Here is a 21,890-nt window from a genome sequence, read left to right as displayed (position 1 = left end):
AATAAGGCACATATTTATTTAGTCCCTGAGACTCCAAAAGATGGTGTTACTAAGGAAAGGGTAAAAGAAATACTTAACAAGAAGTTGACTTTCCATGGTTTTCCAGGATATTTTTGTCATCTTTTCTACAATCTGTGTGGGAAGGGGGTAAATTGTAAATTCTTCCAGTGGATCCTAGACAGGGATAGGCTGGTAAATATTTAACAACCACTTCTCTGGGGAAAAAAGGTAAAATCACATTTTAAGGTTTTATCTGCATTATTAACACATCTTTAGGTCTATGTAATCAATAAAACAATAATTCAAGCCCCGATTTGTAGCATTTGCCAATTTCCAAGATGTAAATTCTCACACTGAAAATTTAAAAATCAGCTCTCATGAACCAGTTTGAGCTGGCTCCAGCACACTCCTGAGCCTAAGATGTTCTCCATTCCCGAAATATTGCCACCAAAGCTTCTAGTGCTGGATGAAAGAAAGGGTTCCAAAAATGCTTTTTCCCTTTTTGGATGAGAAGACATTTGCTTTGATGCTTCCCCAGAGGTTAAAGAACAAACATTGTGTTATACTGCTAACCAAAAAACTTTTTTTAAAATATTACTTTTCAGGGCTTTTGGATCCCTGGCATTTTACACGGTTTTTTCATCTGGACATAACTTGGCATATTTAAAAAGGTTCACAGTTATTATCCCTTTGTTTATAAAAAGGATCTGTAAACAAATACATTATTCATACAGGAACTAACTACCTTGAATTGTTTAGTATCTAAAGCATTTTTATCAATTTCTCTTTAAAAAGTATCAGCACTAATGTTCACATTTAAATTTTACAAAATTATAGTAAGGGCTATAAAATCTAGTGTTTCCAAGAATTTCTAATCTCTTACTTAAAGAAGGCACATTTCAGTATGCTTCTGGTAATGGAAGAAAGTCTTAGTTAAATCTTATGGTTACAAAAATAAATTCTCAATTTTGACATTTTAGCTCTTAGCAAGATCTTTATGAATACTGATACAGTTAGAGGGTATAATGAAAATGGAGAGTTTACATTTTCTCAGTTTAAGAGAGCTTTGTACCACTATGGACAGAGAAAGCAAATCACCACCACCACTACCCCCAAGCTTCAAAGGTAAGCTTCATAAAGTTTATAAAATTCAACTCTTTTTATGGTGATTTACAGAGATAGTGAGGGAGGAAGGGAGGGAGGGGGAGAGAGAGAGAGACAGAGAGACAGAGAGAGAGAAGGGGGGACAGGACAGAACAGGACATGAAACAGCAAGACAGCACAGGACAGGAAAGGAGAGGGCAGGGAAAGAGAAGAGGAGAGGAAAGGGCTAAATTAGAAAGCAAAGAGAAAGGGAGAAAGGCAAGATAGGAAACCACTCCCAAAAGGTTTCAAAATTAACAAGAATTAACAAACCACAAGACAGTAACTCTTTCGGACAAATAATCAGTCCAAACGAGATTCAAATTTTCATATTATTTCCCCCAAAAAGTATTCAAAGTTTTGCAGTTATTTTGGGAACTAACATTTATACCAAATAGTCATAGGACCCTCGAGCTACAAGTTACCTCACAGGCCTTCTCTCACCCCCTCATTTTACAGATGTTTTGCTGATCAGTCAAAATTATTTCTATGCCTGTTATTTTCCTGAAAAATCTCCAGAAACAATGTTACTAGACTAAACCAAACAACAGAAGAATAATAGCACCCTAGGTGGGAGGACTTGATCCATTGGCCAGGTCCATGCATTACATCAGACACTAGATCAGCCTCAGAAATGATCCAGGAAGTCAAGCACTCCCTCGAATCAGATCTGAGACCAGCTGCTCCAGATTGTAACATTCACTGGCAGCTCATCCGATCCAGGCCACTCCCCAGGTTCCTGGCCCAGAAAGAAAAAATAAACTTTTCTCTAGTGGCATCATTTGTTCCAGTATGTATCCTGATGTGTTATTTCCTTCCATAAACCACACTAAAGAACCATAGACTTAGAGGTTATCTAGTCTGCCTCATTATTTTATGGATGGGAAACTGAGGCCCAGAGAAAATTGTATGAAGATCACACAAGTAGTGAGTGGCAGGGCCAAGATTTAAACCCAGGTCCTCTGACTTCAAACACAATACTCTTTCCAATATGGTATCCTACGAGGACTACTTGTTTTCCTAACTGGCTGATAGGCTGCCATTTACTGACGAAATTTGTTACCTCCTGTCCTTTACTCTTCAACTTCCGGGCCACTAAGAAAAGAGTTATTGAAAAATCCAACAGTTGTCACTGCAGTGATACTGTGATTGCTAAAGTCACTCCTATATTGCCACATAACCTGATGTGTTTGATTATGTATAAAACTGACTAGAGTTACCATGTTCCCAGAACATAAGTTAAATTTTCTGGCTTCAGTGCTTTTACTCCCGCTATATTTATCACCTGGAGGGCCCTCCTCACCCATTTTTGGACTGCAGAAATGCTATTAATCATCTAAGGGCAGCCTTCATATCAATTTTCCTCATTTCTTTCCTCATTCTCTTCAGCCAAAAGCAACTCCAGTGGCCATGTCTGTAGATCTCTTATGGCAGTCATCACATTCTATCTTCCACTCTAGTTATCTGTGCATATGTTTGATCCCCTCTTCCAGACTGTAGCCTCCTTAGGAGAAGAAAGAGAGAAAGGAGGAGAGAGAGAGAGAAAGGAAGGAACAAAGGAGAGAGGGAGAGAGGGAAGAAGGGGAGAGGGAAGGAAGGAAGAAAGGAAGGAAGGAAGGAAGGAAGGAAGGAAGGAAGGAAGGAAGGAAGGAAGGAAGGAAGGAAGGAAGGAAGGAAGGGAGTTAGTTCTGTACCCTTCCTGGCCCCTAGTATAGTGCCTTCTCTTAATTGTAGGAGGTCAACAAATACTCATTTGATTTGTTTTTTAAGTTTCCCATCAGTGCTGGGAGCTCCCAGAATGGAGAAGCAGATCACCAATGAAAATACAGAGAATCCTGAGGAACTTAATGAGTGACAAGGGCATTTTTGATATAGAAAAAAAATTACTTTTGAAGCCATTTTCAAAAACCATTTTCTTTATTTACACACAGCATGAAGTATGAACTTTTTTCTTGAAAAATAACGGTTCATTTCAAACCTTTCCTCAGACTTAATGGAACAGTATCTGGAGTAAAATCACAATAGTTACTTGCTTCCTGTCTGGAAATACTTTTGCTAATTTGAGAATTTTTTTTACCAGAATGGTTTAATATTTTAATATGAATGTTATGGCTTTGGGGCAAAAATAATGAAACTCAAAAGAAAATATTCATTTATTACATGGAATCTTTAGCTACTTATTTCATTTTTGTTATAGATTTCTTAAAAATTCGTACTGCCTTTTCTCCCAAATACTCCAATAAATGACTAATAAAGTCAAACAAAGCTCTTATTTTTTGTTCCTAAGATGATTAACCAAGTTGCCAAGATACCACTTCTCAATACATGAGTAATCATTAGCAAACATCCAATTACACCAGAATATATGACCAACTGAAGTTTTAAATTCCATTTCTTCAAGACATGCACAGGGTGAGTTTCAAACTGATCAATTCTAAATATACTAGAATACTGACAGTTTTGAGGCTCCATAAACCATTGGCTTTGAAGAGAAATGTAACCAAAGCACAAACAGTCCCAGTAGCTCCCGCAGAGATGGCAACTCACATTACCAAAACAGCAAGCAAAAAGACATCACATCTTTAAATTAATGACAGTCCAGGAACTTTTCAAATACACATTTCCTGATGTAAAACAGCACATTCACTTGTTTCAGAATCTATGATCACTTGGGCTGCGCTTATGACCATAAGCTTCACCTTAAGCCCTTGGTAACTAGAAACTATTTCTGCAAATTTGAAAGGTGCTATTATCATAACATAGGATAGGAGATGGACTAGACATGTGATCTCATTGGTCTAGGGAACTCCCAGATGAGGAAAGTCCCTCTACCAATGAAGGCTAGCACCTTCTCTTCAATTTAGAGTTGCCTGGAGCAACTCTTAGATGGTTGTCTAGAGTACTGAATGAAATGACTTGTCTCACAGCCAGTGTGTGTCACACTTGAACCCAAGCCTCTATCTATGGCTTAAAGGCCAGTTTTCTATTCACTACACCACATGGCCTTTCATATATTATAGATAAGAGCAGTAAATTCAAAAACAGAATAAAATCTTTACAAATTATCAAAGTACTGTTATGTCAAGGTAGGCTTTACTATCCTAATTTAGAACTGGCAATTAGACACAATTTTTACTAGAATCATACATAACAAGTAACAAGACATATGTTTCTTCAGTGTTGATATGTTCATTGTCACTGTGTAGCTGAAGTTTTTGTACTAAAGCTGACAGATTTTCTTAGCATGATACTTGTAAAAATCAGTTTGCCTGATCCAAACTTTGGAATATGAATTAAATGTCTTAAATTAGATTTATGATTTAAGCATTGAGCTGAGATTTTTGTTTTTAAATTTTTTAAATGACCAAAAAGGAAATTTTAAAATTATTTTTATTTAATCTAGACCTGTAATTTAAGTAGTTTAGCATAGGAACTCTCTCCACTGATACCGTACTGCAAATCATCTATAATTTATTGTTACTTGGGGGCACTGAGAAGTTATAGCCTCATACCTAGTATGTGTCAGAGGCAAGGCTCGAATCCAAGGCTCAACACTCCAAGGCTGGCTTTCTATCTATTGTGTCCTATCCATTGTAATTTTATTATTTAAATAAAATGCTCTCTTTCAAGCAAAATCTGAAAGGGGAATTTTATATACATTCAGGTATCCAATTTAAAAAGATGAACAATGCTTACTGCAACAGACCTCTCTTCAATGTCAATATTTTTTTTCCCCTGTACCACGTGAAACATTTTCCCAATTAGTCTCAGGAAGAAAGTCTTTTACATCATTTTTCTTCTTCAGGATATTCTCTTCCGAAAATATTTATCCTCTCAAGATTTAGAATCCAAACAATGGTATATGCCATCACTATGCCATAGAGAGCAATTAATTATTAACAGCCTTTACCTTAGCTAAACACTGGAATGACAGCTTGATGCCAGGGCTTAAGTCTGTTTATGAACTTTTTCCTCTCCTGATCTATTTCTATTATATGGTGCAACACTTTTTATAGATGCTAAGCATGAAGTATTTAGTATATATTAGGGTCCAAACAATTTGTTAAATACACGTGAATCTCCCTTATTTTGTCTTTAACAGGCCCAACAAAAAAGTCTTACTAATTTTGGTGGCAACTAGCTTTTTGCCGGTTAGCAAGGGTCTGACAGCTTTTCATCATTTTTGTCTACTAAAATTTGAACTTCAGGCAGAAAATCAAAAGTGGCCATTCCTTTTCATAGAATTCTAGTCTTCCTTCCAGGGGTGCTACAAGAAATTCATTCTGGTCCTGTTCATTTATCATTAGAAAACTGACATTCTCTCTATATTCCAAATATGTGGTAGTTAACAGTGCCAGTTCACAATAAAGTCTGGCTTCTTTTTAAACCCCTGCACATTCCTGGACCCTCCCTGTACATACCAACATTTCCCCACCAATAGACCAGGAAGTTAATCTCTGGTGCCCCCTTATTTGCACAAAGGAAACCTGTCTTACTTTTACAGTTAAATTTGATTAATCTGATATAGGCTGCATTTACAACTAGTCCCATCAAGCAAAGAAAAAAAGGACTGAAGCAAGAGAAGCAGAGAAGACTGGGAAAGTATTAAAAGAATACTTTATCCTTCAGTCTATGGCAAGTCCATATTTGGGAATCCTTATGTGACCCCATCCTTACCGTCTTGCCCATCTAGCTACTTTCTTCCTCTTTCCCACACCCCCTCAACTATTCTCCCAAAATGGCCCTTGAACTACAGAGAACCATGCACATTTGAGCCAGGGGATGGATCTTCAGATTGTCTCTGCTCCTCCTTCCCCTACAGTGCTCCGGGCTCCCCTTTGTCTGACCTCTCTGGCAAAGTGAGCACAAAGGGGAAGAGGACCCCTCGAGCATCAAATGGGGCTTTGAGCTGCTCCTGCTCGAAGACTCCTTTCTGGCCTCCATCCTCTCCAGGTTCCCCTTCTTCTGAGAGGCTGAAACGCCAGGCGCCAGCCCTATTCACACAGTAGATAGTGCCATCGAGGGCAGCGCAGCGGAAAGGCTGTAGCCCGGAAGGCTCCCCAGGAGGCCTCAGGTTCGAAGCGCATTGACTCCATCTCTTGGCCAGGCAATGGTAGCGGAACACGTTGACCCCTCCACTACCACTGGCTGCTGAAGCTCCAGCCACTGCCTGAGGTTCCCCTCGAGCCCCGCACAGGTCAAATCGATAGATGAAGCCTTTGAGGGCCACCATGTCTGCAGAGCGCTTGCGGCTGCTGCTGCAAGGGCACTCCTGCCACTCGTCTCGCCGGGGGTCGTACTTGAGCAGGCGGTAGAAAAGAGAGCCGCCCGACACATAAATTTCTCCGTTGCACGTGGTGGCTTCGTGGGCCACGGCGAAGGCTCCCTTGGGCAGAGGAGCTACAGAGCTCCAGCGGTCAGCACGGGGGTCGTAGCGCTCCACACTAAAGAGACACTCGCCGCCCACGGCGTAGAGGTAGCCGTCCAGGGCCAGGAGCTTCAGCTGGGAACGGGGCTGGCTCAGGGACCGAACCGTGGTCCAAGTGTCAGTCACTGGGTTGTAGCAGAAGACCTTGTCCGACAGGCGAGCCCTCCCCTCGGGTCCCCCTTGAAGGATGCCCCCGGCCAGGAAGAGGTAGTTGTAGAGGACGCACATGGCACAGCCTTTGGCATTGGCCCCCTCAGGCAGTCGAGTTAGGACCTTCCATTCCTTGTCTGCCTCCTGGTAGTAATAGATGACCGAGTCACTGTGACCTCCCTCCTCCTCAGACGAACCTGGGGCTGGAGGCGGCGTGGGTGGCTGCTCCCCAGGAGATAAGACAGAGGCTGATGGACTCTGGGGCCTGCTGCTTTCCCGACTCTGGGGTCGGCTGCCCACCCGCTCAAAAACGTCATTGATCTCGGCCACCAGGAGGCAGCTGCGACCGGCCTCCATCCTGCGCTGGAGGATGAGATCTCTCTCAGAGCCCGTCAGGCGGCCGTAAACTGACGGCTCTCGCAGCACCTGAAGGTAGTGGTCGCTCATGAAGCGATAGGCAGCCTCCCGGAGCTCGCTGAGCCTCTGTTGCTTGGCCAGGCTCAGTACCTGGTAGCAGTTGCCAAGGGTGAGCTGCGCCCGCATGGCGTCAGTGGCGCACTGCAGGGCGCAGGGCATCTGAAGGAAGCGCGCCCCGGCAATCACCTCGGCCACATTGTCCTGCTTCACTTCTCCCATGTGTCCAGTATACAGGTAATCCACCAGAAGCCGCAAAGCCGCGTAGCTCACCCCCTTCACCCGAAGGATCTCCCTAGACGAGCGCGCTCTGAAGTAGTCGCTCTTGGCAGCCAGCACCGACTTGTGCGCCTGGATGCGGCGTCCAGCCACCTCGATCACCAAGTCCGGCTCTTCTCTCAACGCGCCACCCGCTGGATCATTGCTCAGGCCGATGCTGCAGATGCCGCGGCTGCTGCCGCTGCTGCCGCCGCCTCCTCTCTCCTCCCCCACACCACTCTCCGGGTCCCCAGGCTGCAGCGGTTCCTTCCTGGGCTGAGCTCCAGTCTGGATACAATAAGTGACAGGCGGTGGCGGCGACTGAGTTGCGCTCCTCTGGTCTGCCCTAGCAGCCTCCTCCTCCTCCTGTCCCGACTCTTCGGACGTGGCATTCGAACTGTTGATTTCCCACTGATTCTTCACTACCCGATTTCCTTTGCAAGTAGAGGAGAGGGGGGAGACTTCTGTACCCACTGCTGCGGAAGCCGCAGTTGCACAAGGTTGCGGTGGAGATTGGTTCAGGGAGCTAAAACACAAGGACGAGCTGAGACTGCAGGGCGTGTGTGCTGGAAGCTCAGTCGCTTCTGCCCCGTTGGTTCTGGTTTCCCGGAACTTTTCGTCAGTGTCTGGGTGCTGGAAGTCCCCTTCCCCGGGTGTAGAGCGAATGGATCCTTGGTCCCCGTTCTCTCCGTTTAGTCCTTTATTAAAGGTGACCCCTGATTTTGACCCATTTACCTTGCCTTCTCCTGAGTATAGGACGCAAGACGCCACTGAGTTCTCCATGGTCAGAGTTTGTCTGGGCTGCTGTTCCACCTCCCACTTACAGCTTGGAAGCAATACAAAATCACCCTGGCTTTTGTTGTTCAAAGTTGATAGTTACTTTGGGGTTTCTTGCTTCACCTTCCTTTTCTGGCACACGATCAAATTTCAGTTTCCACACAGCTTTTCACATAGTGGTAGTTCCCCTTGACTCTCTTCACCAGATTTGGGTGTGTCAAACTCTAGATGCACTAGCAGCTGAACTTTTGAACCTCAACAACTTCTTCATTATATTGCTTTTTATTTGCTGAGAAAGGCTTATTGGATCAGGTCCCTGCCCTGGGTGGTATTGCTTGAATTAATGTACAGGAAAGCTCTGAAGCTACAACCAGGTTTTGTTGTTGTTGTTGTTGTTGGGTTGTGACTGTTTTTTGTAATTTTTTTTCGTTTTTCTTTTTCTTTTGGTGGGGGAGGGATAGTAGCTCTTTCTTTGCAGAATTGAGTTATCAAGGTGTTGTTATCAAGCCAGGACCCGTTTTTTCTTTTGGTGAGTCATTGTTTACCTACTTAATCACTTTTCATTTCGTTTGCCTTTCCTTCCATGCCATTTTTGACGAATGTGTGTTCAAAATGTGTACTCGTGGTAGAACAGAATTCATTTAGGATCTCAACCTCTGCTCATTGGAAATAGTCCTAGTGTACTTTCATTGAATACCTTTCTATTTGAGATTAGTGTTTATAAAATGCCAACCAATACCCTTGTGTTCTGGTAGAAATTAGTGTCCTGACCTATCAGTTGATTTTGTTTTTGAATCCAGATTGTCCCCTGGACTCTAATATAGAGAAATGTAAGTCCACAATTCATATGTTTTGTGGCTTTCCAAAAACAATTACTGCAGGTATTTGCATGTAATCAGAATCCTTCCTTTTTCTCTTCCTTTGTTGGAGCATCAGGTGTTTCCCTGGGCCTCATCACTTCATGTACTTCTTGTCCCTGTTGGGGGAAAAAGCCAACAATGAAAATGCTTGAATAGGAATTTTTCTAGGATTCCCAAGGGGGTGGCCCCTACTATAATGAACTTCCATACAGCATTTTCAGCACAATACTGAACACACACAGTATTGGAAAGCCTTAGAAAAAGAGATCGTTAGTTTCCTGGGATATCTCTTAAGCCACTCTATTTGTACAAGATGTTTTAGTTGAAGTACTTTCTGCGGAACAGGATTTAGAATTCAGAGGGACCTTAGTCTAGTCTATTCCATTCATTTTACAGATGAGGAAACTGAGGCCCAGACAGGTGAAGGGACCTATGGAAAGCCATACAGGTAGCAAGCAGTAATGTTAGGATTTGAAACCATGCAGTGATTCCAAATCCAGCATTTTCCCCATTATGCCATGCTCGTTTCTGCTGAAATTCAAGTTTTTGTTAGTTCTCAATTTTATATCTATGTCCATTCAAAATCTCTGAGAAAATTAAGAAGATATATGAAGATGGGAGTTCAATCAGCACAACAGGTAGAAACTATAGTAGATGCTCATTACTAAGAACTAAGGGCTAAACTATTGAGTTTATATCTAACTTTAAACAACTGGTGGAAAGAAAAAGAAACACTTGGCTGAAAGATTGTTTCACACTGGATTCTTTATTAACATGTCACATTTATTTCTTTGGTCTTTTAAACTCAGTAACTACAATCAGTTTCCAGAGAAGTTGTTTTCAGATGATGTCTCAAATTGGTTTCCATGGACATCACTTATTTAATACTCTCCAGAGGCCCCAAATTCTAACTCATTGTTTAAATAGATCTTTCAGCAAAATCAGTCCAACAGTGTCCTCACTTTTTACAGTTGTTTTGCAGCTGGTGCACACATGAAGGGAGTGGGGGGAAAAACCCACCTCATCATGCCTAAAGGGCAGATGTGGGCACCTGCATATGTATTATAAACTAGAACTAGATTACAACAACAAATTTATTTTTTCTAGATTTTTGTTCAATCCTTGTAATTCACTGAAGAAGAATGTAGGGATTTCCTCAGTCAAAGCACACCGAAAGGTCCATATCGTGTCAATGCTTTGAGGAAGGGAATATTTCAAAGAATTTAATTTAATGCAAGAGAATCCAAGTTTGTCACTCTAATAACAAAGTATTGTGTGTGGTAAAGAAAAGTGTGTCAGCAGCTCAGATAAAATGATTAAAGTCATACTTAGCCTTTTAGTGTCAATACTTTTCTTACTTTCAATTTAAGAAAGATAATGTCTTTCAAACTCTTCAATATCTGACTCCAACTTACCTTCCCAGGCTTACTAAGACATGGACCCCTTTGGTCCAGGCAAACTGGTCATCTAGAAATCCTGCTTCAGACACTAGCTGTGCGACTTTGAGCAAATCACTTGACCTCTGTTTGCCTCAGTTTCCTCAATTGTAAAATGGAGATAATAATAGTACCTACCTCCCAGGGCTTTTGTGAGGATCAGAATAGTTTATCTGTAAACTGCTTAGCATAGTGCCTAGCACATAGTATGCAATTAATAAATGTTTCCTTCCTCCATTCCTTCCTTCTTTGCTTCTTTCCTTCTTTGCTCACACATGGCACTCCAACTCCTAAAATCTATGTGTCTTGGTTCAGGTTGTCAGTCATATTTGGAATGTATTTCCTTCTAGTTTCTTTTGAAATCCCTAGTTTCCTTGAAAGTTCAGTTCAAATGCTACCTCCTACATGAAGCCCTTCCTGATCCTTCCTTCTCCCCATCTTTAGCTTCTAGTACCTCCCCACAAAAAATGAACTTGTATTTATTTACTATATACTTACATATTTACATATTGTGCCCTACTATACAATGTAAGCTTCTTGAGAGCAGGGACTATTTTGTCTTTGTATCCCCAGTAGCTAATACAGCAAGGGCAGCTACGTGGCCCAGTAGATAGAGTACCTGGCCTAGAATCAGTAAGACTCATCTTCCTGAGTTCAAATTCGGCCTCAGACATTTACCATCTTTGTGACCCTGGGCAAATCACTTAACCGTATTTACCTCAGTTCCTCTTCTGTGCCATGAGCTGGAGAAGGAAATGGCAAACCACTCCATTATCTTTGCCAATAAAATCTCAAATGGGGTCATGAAGAGTGAGACATGACTGAACAACAACAGACTTAACACAGCATTTTGCACATTTTAACAGTTAAATAAGTGTCTGTTGATAGATTGATAAATTGTCGGTCCCCAGACATACAACGTGGTGGATGTTAAAATTATTATGTTGCTTTGTTCTGACCTTCCATACTGAAAAGACATCCATGTTAATCTTAAAATTTAGGAAGACCAGTTTCCAAAGCTTGGTTTTATCTGAAAGACTATGGTTGTGCAAAGGAATGGTTTCTTACCATATTAGCTTTTTCCTTCTTCCTCAAACAAGATCCTCATCAGCAAATATTTATAGAGCACTTACTATGTGCAAAACCCTGACCTCTTGGCTACTATACTCTCAAGAACAGGAAACACCAATCTATGGTGTACGTAGGTAAAGGACATTACTTATGAAAACAAAAAACCTCTTGAATGTTTATTCAGCTGTACAACTGCCTAATTTTGATGATTATCTTTTTATTTAATCACTATGATTTTCCATGATAGTGTTTTTTTTCCTAGTGTGGTATCCAATGAAATAGAAAGATACTTTAGAACATATGGACTAAAATATTATTTTTTAAAAACCTGACAGGTTTTTTTTTTGCTTTAAAAAGATAAAGTTTAATTGCTATGAAGCATTGAGGAAGTTATTTCAATAAGCTATGAGTATGGAAAGTTATAAAAGAATTTTAAACTATTTTAATACAACTTGAAAGCTATTTATATAATAATTTTGCAATAAAAATTGCCAATCTTTAATGTTTCATCCATGAAAAATTAATGGAAAATATCATAGACAAAAGGGGAGATAATCTCCAAATTTCCCAGTGCTTTTGCTAATATCTTTCAAAACTTGATTTCTTAAGTTTTGCTTTTGGCTGCAAAAACAAACAAAAAGAATCCTAATCTGACTATTGTGCACACCATATTGGTAATTAAAAATATAATTTAATTGATTTCAGATCTAAGTTGCAGGAAATTTTATACAGACAAAATGAGCTCACAAACAGTATAAGTAGAAGATGAAATCTTAGTTATTTGCACAAAATCAGAGATACTGCCTTGACAATAAAGATACAATATAATCAATAGGAACACAAAAAATGCATGATTACAGGTTTGTTTGTTTTTTTTATTTTTTAAATGAGAACATTTCATTTACTGTGAAAAAAGAAAAATTAATTTATTTACATAAAAATGCTTGAACTTTTTTGAAGTCTTTATTATCTGTATTCAAAGAAGTTTCTTTATTAAGTAATGAATTTTTGCATTGCTTTCCAAGTTTTTGTAGTGCTGACTCTAGCATTGAACTAACCATACTTTTTCAGCTGATCCCCCATAACCCTAGTATATAAGTGAATTCAGATTGCCCTGTGGCCCTAGATCAGAAAGGAATTGTCTCAAGAAGTAATCAAACTGTGACCTTGGCCTTATCAACACAATGCTCTAATCAGCTGAGCAAATCAACAATTTATATGGCACCAGCACTCATATTCCTAATTTCACTAAATATTTTTCCTTGAAAATCCAGCTGAAATTATTACTGCTCCTCAATATGTGAGTTTTTTCTTTTAGGCATATTAGCTTCTTGCAAATGTGTATTAACAATTTTGAAAGGTAATGAATGTCCTGTCTTAATACTAAGCACCGACTAAGCACTAAACTGAGTAATCATTACTGTATTACATAAAATAAAAAGTCAGTATGTATGAAAGGCAACAATTTTAAAGTAGTGAAGATTGTATATTAGTTTTTACCTTACTAATGCTATTTTAATATGTGCTTTGCATCCCATTCAGCTGTCTCTCCCACTCTTCGCATTTAAATAGCTAGTAAATCAGTGCTAGAAGCCAGTTTTTGGGATGCCTGATTGGTCATCAGCTCTGCAGAAGTATCCTTCTCCTTTTTTTTTTGAGTTGTAAATGGATTAAGGTGGGGAATAAGACCAAAAAAAAAGTTCAAAACAGTTCGAATTGGTTTACACCAGTTAAAACCAGTATGAAAAGTTCAAAACAGTTAAAACCAGTCAAAAACAGTTAAAAACCAGTCTAAACTGGTTAAAAAAAAGTCTAAACTGGTTAAAACAAGATCAAACAAGTCAAAACCTGCTCACATCAGTCTAAGTCAGTTAAACCCTGTTAAAACCTGTCAAAATCTGTTCCAACTAGTTTAAACTGGTTGAAACCAGTCAAAACCAGTTCAGACTGTTCTGAACACATCAAAACCTGTCAAAACAGGTTCATACTGGTTTAAACCAGTCAAAACTACTCGACTGTAACTAGCTTAAACTGATTGAAACTGGTTAAAACCAGATCAAACCTATCAAAACCTATCAATTCAGACCTGTCTAAGCAGTAAAAACTGGTTAAGATCACCTCAGTCCATTTCAAACCAGCTTAAACCCAGTCCAAGTCAGTCAAAACTGGCTAAAACTGGTTTAAAACCGTCCCCAAACCAGTTCAAACCAGTTTAGACAGGTTAAAAACCAGTTAAAATCCTATAAAACTGGTTCAAATCAGTTCAGACCAGTCAAAATCAGTTAAAACCAGTATAGACTGGTTCCAGTTGAAACAAGTTCAAATGATTTTTAAAACTGGTTAAACCAGTTCACACCAGTTTAAGCTGGTTAAAAACAGTCAGTTTAAACCAGTTAAAGCTGGTTCAGACCAGTTCAAACCAGTTGAGACCAGTCAAAATCCATTAAAACCAGCATAAACTGGTTCCAGTCAAAACTGGTTCAGATCATTTTTTAAAACTGGTTAAACCAGTTCAAACCAGTTTAAACTGGTTTTAAAACAGTCAAAACCATTTCAGTCCAGTTAAAACCAGACAAAACCAGCTCAATCCAACTCTCTAGACAATATTGGGAAATAAGGAAGAAATTGTGTGTGTGTGTGTGTGTGTGTGTGTGTGTGAGAGAGAGAGAGAGAGAGATACAGAGAGAGAGAGAGAGAGAGAGAGAGAGAGAGAGAGAGAGAGAGAGAGAGAGATTCTTATAAACAAGCACATTGTGTCCCAAAAACATTAAGTTTAGACTCTGTCAAGGTCAAGTGATTATGAACAGGGTATATTAGATTAAAGGGATAGAACTGAGGGCTCGAAGCAAATTGACTGGATTTATCCTTTATTTCAAGAAAGAAATCATTTGTAAAAGATAACACTTAAAAATCCTGGCTTGACGGATAAGATTGTTAGGTTTAGATTCAGGAAGACCTGTTTGAATCTCACTTCTGAAACATGCGTGCTACATTGCATGACTATTATATTGGTTGTAATCTGAATTCATGGAAAGAATTCCCACACAGAGTTTCCCCCTATATTGACAAAATCACAGATCTTTTTTTGTAATTACATCAAATTTAAACTCTGATTATATACCACTTTTCTCCTGAAAGACCTAAGGGCCTTTCCAAGGATTATGCTATTATAGCTTCAGTGATGAAACAAAATGCATAATCATACCGCCCAAGAGACTTTTTATTTGGTCAACTTTTCATCACATGAAAAACTATATAAGCTTCTAATGTGTGTGTGTTATATGTACACATACATATATACACATATAAAATTGTATATGATTATATATCTGTCCCTTATATAAGGAGTATTATTGGAAATGTTATTTCTTAGGCCTATTTTTGCACATTTAAAGTTACATGACAAAGATGAATTATGTTGATACAATTGTTTATAAGACACATGGCAATGAAATGGAGTGAAAAATGACTCTAGTTTTGGAGTCAGAAGACTTGGATTTGAATCCCAGTTTGCTTGTCCTCTATTTGACCCTGGGCAAATCATTTAATTTCTCTGGGCTTCAGGTTCCTCATCTGTAAATTGAGAGGGCTGGACCTGGTTACCTCTAAATTCCAGTTCTAATTCCTATGATCTTCCTTTTAAATGCTTAAAGTCAGTGCTCAGTCTGTTATCTGTGCTAATGGAGGACAGTGCCTCATCTGAACTCCAGGAGCACTCACTCACTGATCTCATTTGAAACTTTTTTTCATCTTATTTGAACATTTAGAGGTCCCAAGGCTTCAGAGCTGGAAGAAAACAAAGATCACCTAATTCATGTGCTGCTCACCCTAACCCCAATTTTACAGATGAGGGAACTAGGATGGCACATCATTTTCAAAGAAACCGTTAGATCATTAAGGGCATCAGTCTGGTCTGATTCTTCTTTTGTATCTCTCATATTTCCTAGCATATGACATTATTCAATACAGGCATCCAGTAAATATTTGTTTCTACTAATGAAGATGATCTGCTGATAATCTCAATATCGTTTGTACTTGACTTTTTAATTCTTTTTGTGGTTTTGAGATATGTATATGTGTTCAATATATATGTGTGTTGAAAGCAAACCTAATTTCTTTTCCCTTTTTTTTGGATTTGTTTTGAAGGGGGAAGGCAGAGAAATTGGGGTTAAGTGATTTGCCCAAGGTCACACAGCTAGTAAGTGTTGTCAAGTGTCTGAGGCCAGATTTGAACTCAAGTCCTCCTGACTCCAGGGCCAGTGCTCTACTCACTGTACCACCTAGCTACCCCTGCAAACCTAATTTCTTAATCAGATTTTACTTACCATAAAAACTACTTTGCATTTTCTGAGTCTATAGTAGCCCAAAGGTCCATAGTCTTGACTCAGATTTTCAAGAACTGGTTTGTGTTTCCTCAGTAATCTTTATAAATATGACTCCTAATCCATGTAGGCTAGGTGATGAGGGATTTCAGTGTATTAGTGAATGTATATGTCAGTGAATTCAGTGTATCACAGCATAAGATTCAGTGAATTATCTAACCAAAAGAACAATGATAATAATTTACGTCTCTAGTTAGTCTGTGTCAGAGATCAAATTTGAATATAAGTCTCCTAGGCTACAAGTCCCAACACTATCCCCACCATTGTAAACTGTAAGGAAGTCTGTGATGAAATAACCCAGGATCACAAAATTTCAGAGGTCATATACTCCAACATATACACAAACAAAAATTCCTTTGACAAGACTTTCAGTAAGTGGTCATCTAACCTTTGCTTGAAGACCTCCAGTGAAAAAGGAACCTATTACATCCTAAATAAGCCTCTCCCACTTTGGATAGCTCTCATCATTAGGAAGTTTTTCCTAACATCAAACCCAAATTTACCTCTTTGCCATTTCTACCTATAGCTCCTCTTGGTCCTAACAAAATAAGTCTCGTATTTGAATATTCCTATCGGTCCCTTCTAAGTCTTTTCTCCAAACAAAACATCTCCAGTTCTTTTAAATGATCCTCATATTGCTTGGTCTTCCTGAATCCTTTCACCATTCTGACCACTCTTCTCTGGACACTCTCCAGCTTACCAATATCCTTCCTAAAATATGATGGCCATGACTGAACACATTTACTTCAGATGTTGACTGATGAGAGCAGAATACAGTGGGATTAACCTTTCCCTTATCCTGGACCTTCTGTCTCAAATCAATCTTATATTAGGTTTTCTGGATCCCACATCATAATATTGACATACTGAGTTTGCAGCCCACTAAAACCCAAAGGCAGTTTATAACTATTTAATCATGCCTCCCTCCAAGGCCTCAAGTATAGGCCTGGTAATACATTCTATGAATATGTTAATAGGGATTACTTTAGATTCCTCTATAGATGTCTACATGGATGCTGCATGGTATGGTATTTGGAATCTTGAAAGCTGATCTAATCATTTCACTATTCCTACCAAACCAAAGGCTTTGAGCATGGGCCTGGTGAAAGACCAGTGGCCCAATACTTGTCCCAGTGTTATTCAAACATTTTTATCAATTATTTGGATCAATTCATAGAAACTTGCCCAATGGAGTCAAGTGGCATAGCTAAAACACTAGATGACAAAGTCAGGATCCAAACTAAATTTTAACAGCCTAGAAAAAATGGGATAAATTGAGTAAGATATATTTAATAGAAATAAATGGTAAGTTCTACAACAGAGTTTTAAAAAATCAACTATACACATCCAGCATGGGAAAGGCAGAGCTAGACACAAGTTTCTACAAACCATATGTCAGAACAACTGCAAACTCCATGACTCAGTGGTGTGACAGGGCGGAAATACAATCTTGAGCTACAGTAAGACAGCATCCAGAAAAAAAAGGAAGGCACAATTCTTCTATGCTGAGCTTTTGGTTAGACCACATGTAGGTTACATTGATCCATTCTAGGGCAGCATGTTTGTGGGCAACACATAGACAAGCTGAGATAATTCCAGGAGAGGGTGCCTGGGCTGGTGAAGACTAAAGATCATACATTAGAAGAATCATCTAAAGGACCTCAGGAGGTTTAGCCTGAAAAAGAACCATCATTAAAGGGAAGATGTGGCAGGGGCAGGGGCATGAGAGCTGTCTTCAAGTGATTTGATGAACTATCTTGCGTAAGAGGGATTATTTTTGTTCTGCTTAGCCTCAGAGGGCAGAACTTAGAGCAATAGATGAATGTTGTAGAGGGGTGGATTTGGGCTTGCTATAAAGAAAAACATTTTAGCAATTAGGTCTAGCTCTGGCTATAGCTGTAGATCTTCGAGCAGAAGCTGGAAGACCACTTGTTGGCAATGCTATAGCAGGGATTTTTGTTCAAGTCTAGTTAGACTAAGACACTTCTCAGATCCTGTGGTTCTACGAAGTACTTAGGATTAGTGATATTGCATCCTGTGAGGAAATCTAAAGATAGCTAAGAGTCAAAGTCCAAGCACAGTCTCCAATACGACAATCTTATTTCAATGCATGAGAATAAAATCCATTATTAAAGATGCTTTCAGATGGGGAAAGTGATGTTGTAAAGCTTAATTTTCAGCTAAAACTATGTAAAATCTCAATAATCTTGCATGTTTTTACTCTTCTGTATCTATCTGTTTGGTTGCTCAAAGCCTGCAAAACATGATTTGCCAATTTGCTGCAAGTGTATCTTCATAAGCAGGATTCTAGTAAACTAAAATAATCCTGCCCAGTTCCAAGAACAAAGCAGATGGTAACAGCAGAGGATAGGACAATGTGTACAGGACTGCTTGTGTCAGAGTGTAATCCATATGCTTGTATGGGGTCATCTAGAATTAAAATAGTAGGCTGAATCTAGTGGCTTTACTTACATGGAAGGAAAGTAAGTTTATCCAGAACTCCTTAGAGAAAAGAATTATTTAACAGAAACACTCCAAAGGAAGCCATCTGATTAAGAAAGAGATTAATCTCTTAAAAGTACATATAGCATTATCAGTCTTATGAATCTACCAGAGGAAAACCTTTTGTGTCTTCAAATGACTAACAGATGCAATGCTCCTTTTGCCTCACCCCAACCCCCAGTGGCACTGGCAGGCTGGGTCCCCGAGGGATAGCTGCTTCTACTTTTGGGGTAACCCTGTGGATGGCTATCCTCCTAACCTATAGCTCATAAGGCCCCCACTGGAATACTTTAACAATAATCTAAAAGATTCAGCTATTAGAAAATGCATTTACTCAAATGGTTTAGCAAGAACCATAGTTACAAAACATTTCTCAAAAAAAAAAAAAACCAGAGGTACACTCTCCCACCGATCACACAGAGTCCATAGAAGCAAAAATGTGCATGAACTTAAAAATGATGGTAGTAATGCATACTTTTAGGGAACACATGTGGCTAAGGCAACTCACAACTCAGGAACTGCAGGACCTTTTTATGTCCAAAAGGTCCTTGGGCATAGTATTAGTGATAGATGAGCTGCTGTTCAGTAAGGCTGCTTTCTCAAAGGGCAAAGTGTCCCAGCTGGATAGCTCAATCTGATGCTAGGCTGAGGTAGATGGAGTAGTTTGCTCACCTTCTGATATGGCTCTTTACTGGAAGTGGCTGCTGCTAGGATAGGGTGCTCTGCTGCTGGGTGCACCTGCTTCTGTGATGGGCTGGGCAGATCCCTCTGCCATTAGACTGCCATTACCAGACTTTTGCCCCTGGGCTAATGCTTCCAGGCAGGTTGCTCAGCTTCTGGGCTCTTGACAAGGGGTGGCATCCCTAATGGAAGGGTCTGTATGCTGGACTCTCTAGTTTTGCTGTTCCATGAATAGCTATAGGCTTCACCACCTTTAACCTTTCACAGAGCTGACTGTTAAAGTATTCTCTTAAGTTGTAGTGTTACAATTCACTTTTCAGAAAAGACAACAACCTTTGACCTAGAAGTGGCAAAAAGTCTCTTCTCATTTACTCCCTCAGAATCCCTAGGGTTTTTCACCTCCAGGCTGGAGGTTGGAGATGTCTACCCTCTATTGTTAAATAATCCTTCTAGTTATAAAGATGGACTCCCTCAGTTTTGAACTCTGCCTTTACTTATGAGAAGCCAATTTATACTTCCCAGACTCTATTAGAGTCTTATATAGATAACTGACTGGGGATAGTGGTAATCTGTGCACCAGGCTAAGTTCATTGCCTTCATATCTCTTTATACACAACTTAGCTCTTCAAGATTTCAGACCCTTTCTAAGGTATTGAATGTTTCCTTTATATATGAAAGGCCTTGCCTTTCTATTTCATTTTCTGTCTTTCACCAGCTTCCAACCTTAGGCATTGCTGCAATACAAGTAGGACACAATATCCCATTATACAAAGAACCACAAAATCTCAGAGTTGGAAGTTACTTCCAAGGTGATCTAGATCAATGGTGTCAAACTAAAATAGAAACAAGAGCACTAAACCATACATAAATATACTAGCAGATCATATTTTGACTTAGAAAACTACATAATAACACTATATATGTTCTACTATATTTGTATTTATTTTGTTAATTATTTCCCAGTTACACTTTAATCTGGTTCAGACCACAACCAGAAATGGTTCTGACCTAGGAATGTTGCCATAGAAAAGCTGCTATGCTTGACATCTGTGATCTATAACAAAATATGCCCCTATAACCTATCTGACAAATGTTCATCCAGCCACTGATTCAAAATTTCCAGTGATGGGGAACTCACTACCTCTGGAGCTATCTCTGGATATCTCTAATTATTAACAAGATTTTCCCCCAAGCTTTTAGACATAAAGTCTTACATTTTGCTCCTAGCCCTGACCTCCATGACCAAACAAAACAATCTCAATCCCTCTTCCATATGACAGCTCTTCAAATGCTTCCTGATAACTATCACGTACCCTCTAAGTATTCTCATTTCCAGGCTAGATATCACTGCTTAGTTACTAGTACACTCTGATAGCTAGTCCTGGTCCTAGAGCTTACCCTCAGTCTCCCTTAACCTTCAAAGTCACATCACACATTCTATTCCTGTCTCATTTTGTCCAAATCCCAACACTCTTTCCACCATTAAACCTTCTTCCTAATGTGAAAGTACGGAAAGGAAGAAAAAAACAGAAGAACTGGGAGAACATTGCGAGGGAAAGCCATATATTGAGAGCTCCAGTATTTCATCTGAAAATTTGGTGACTCCAGTAGAAAATGTCAGTAAGCTTTCTGACCTGAGGCAATGTTCTCTCTTTTAGAGGAAAAAGAAATCATCCCTAATAAGGAAATAACAGGACAATCTCAATTATATTAATATGACAATATTTATATAACTTAACTTTTCAAAGTATGTTCACATGTATGGTCTCATTTTATCCTCATAATATTTCTGTATTATTATCCCCATTTTGCACATAAGAAAACTGAGCCACATAGAGATTAAGTTATTTAGTTAATTAAGTTAACTTTAGTTGGTCAGGGACAGGAAACAAAACTTAAGTCTCTTGATTCCAAACCTTGTATGTATGTTTTCTGTGTAATTCCAGGTAAACAGAAAAATTTTTTAAATGCCTATTGGATGCTTGTAAACAAAATTTCTCTTCCATTTATAAGAATAAGAGAATTAGAATCATCTTTTTGAAGATTTGGTCCAACTACCTACCTCATTTTATAAATGCAGAAAACAAAGTATACTGATGTGAGGTGGTTTGGTCAATGTTGCAGGGATAGTTGGTAGGGAAAGTAGATCTAGAGCCTAGATCTAGAACCAGGTTTCCTGGTTCTTCCTCCATCAAATGCCTCCTCTTACCAACCTGTTGTCCACAAACCTGTCAAAGTGATTTTCCTAAAGCAGAGGAACATGGTCAACAAACTATTCCCTTTGGAATCAAATACAAATTCATTTGGCATTTAAAGCCCTTTACAACTTGACCCTAAATTACCTTTCCTTCTTTACTATACACATCTCTGCTTCATATACTCTATGGTCCAGCCAAACTGGTCTTCTTACTGTTCCTCACATATGACATTCCCCTTCCCAAGTCCTCAACTTTGCCCAGGCTGAAAACATTATTATCTCTTTACCTCCATCTCTCTAATTTCCTTCAGAGCACAGCTCAAACTTTACCTCTTGTATTAGGCTTTCCTGATCCTGTCAAATGCTAATGACTATTCCACAAAATTACTTTGTTTTTATGTTTTCTCCCCAAAAAAGTAAGCCCTTTGAGGACAGGAACTCTTTCATGTTTCTCTTTGTAGCTCTGATACCTAGCAAGCAAAGTGCTTGGCCCAGAGTAGGCACTTGACTGATGGCCAGTCCGATATTCTTATCATTACACCATATTGGCTTGGTATCATATTCTAGCACTGGAAGATCCTCTTTGGTCTT

The 21,890-nt window shown here is 39.5% G+C and overlaps 1 protein-coding gene across 1 annotated transcript in view; it reads right to left on the bottom strand.

Annotated features, from left to right (window-relative positions):
- Positions 1-3,047: 3,047 nt before the first annotated feature.
- The window catches only part of KBTBD11 (kelch repeat and BTB domain containing 11), a 33,386-nt gene continuing 14,543 nt past the window's right edge, over positions 3,048-21,890 (bottom strand). Inside the window, exon 3 of the mRNA XM_036751245.1 lies at positions 3,048-9,146. Within this exon, the coding sequence (XP_036607140.1) occupies positions 5,960-8,176 (2,217 nt within the window). The 5' untranslated portion in view covers positions 8,177-9,146 and the 3' untranslated portion in view covers positions 3,048-5,959. The remainder of the gene's footprint in view (positions 9,147-21,890) is intronic.

Source organism: Trichosurus vulpecula, chromosome 3, assembly GCF_011100635.1.
Source record: "Trichosurus vulpecula isolate mTriVul1 chromosome 3, mTriVul1.pri, whole genome shotgun sequence".
Taxonomy (NCBI): domain Eukaryota; kingdom Metazoa; phylum Chordata; class Mammalia; order Diprotodontia; family Phalangeridae; genus Trichosurus; species Trichosurus vulpecula.
This window is presented reverse-complemented; position numbering and strand designations above follow the sequence as displayed.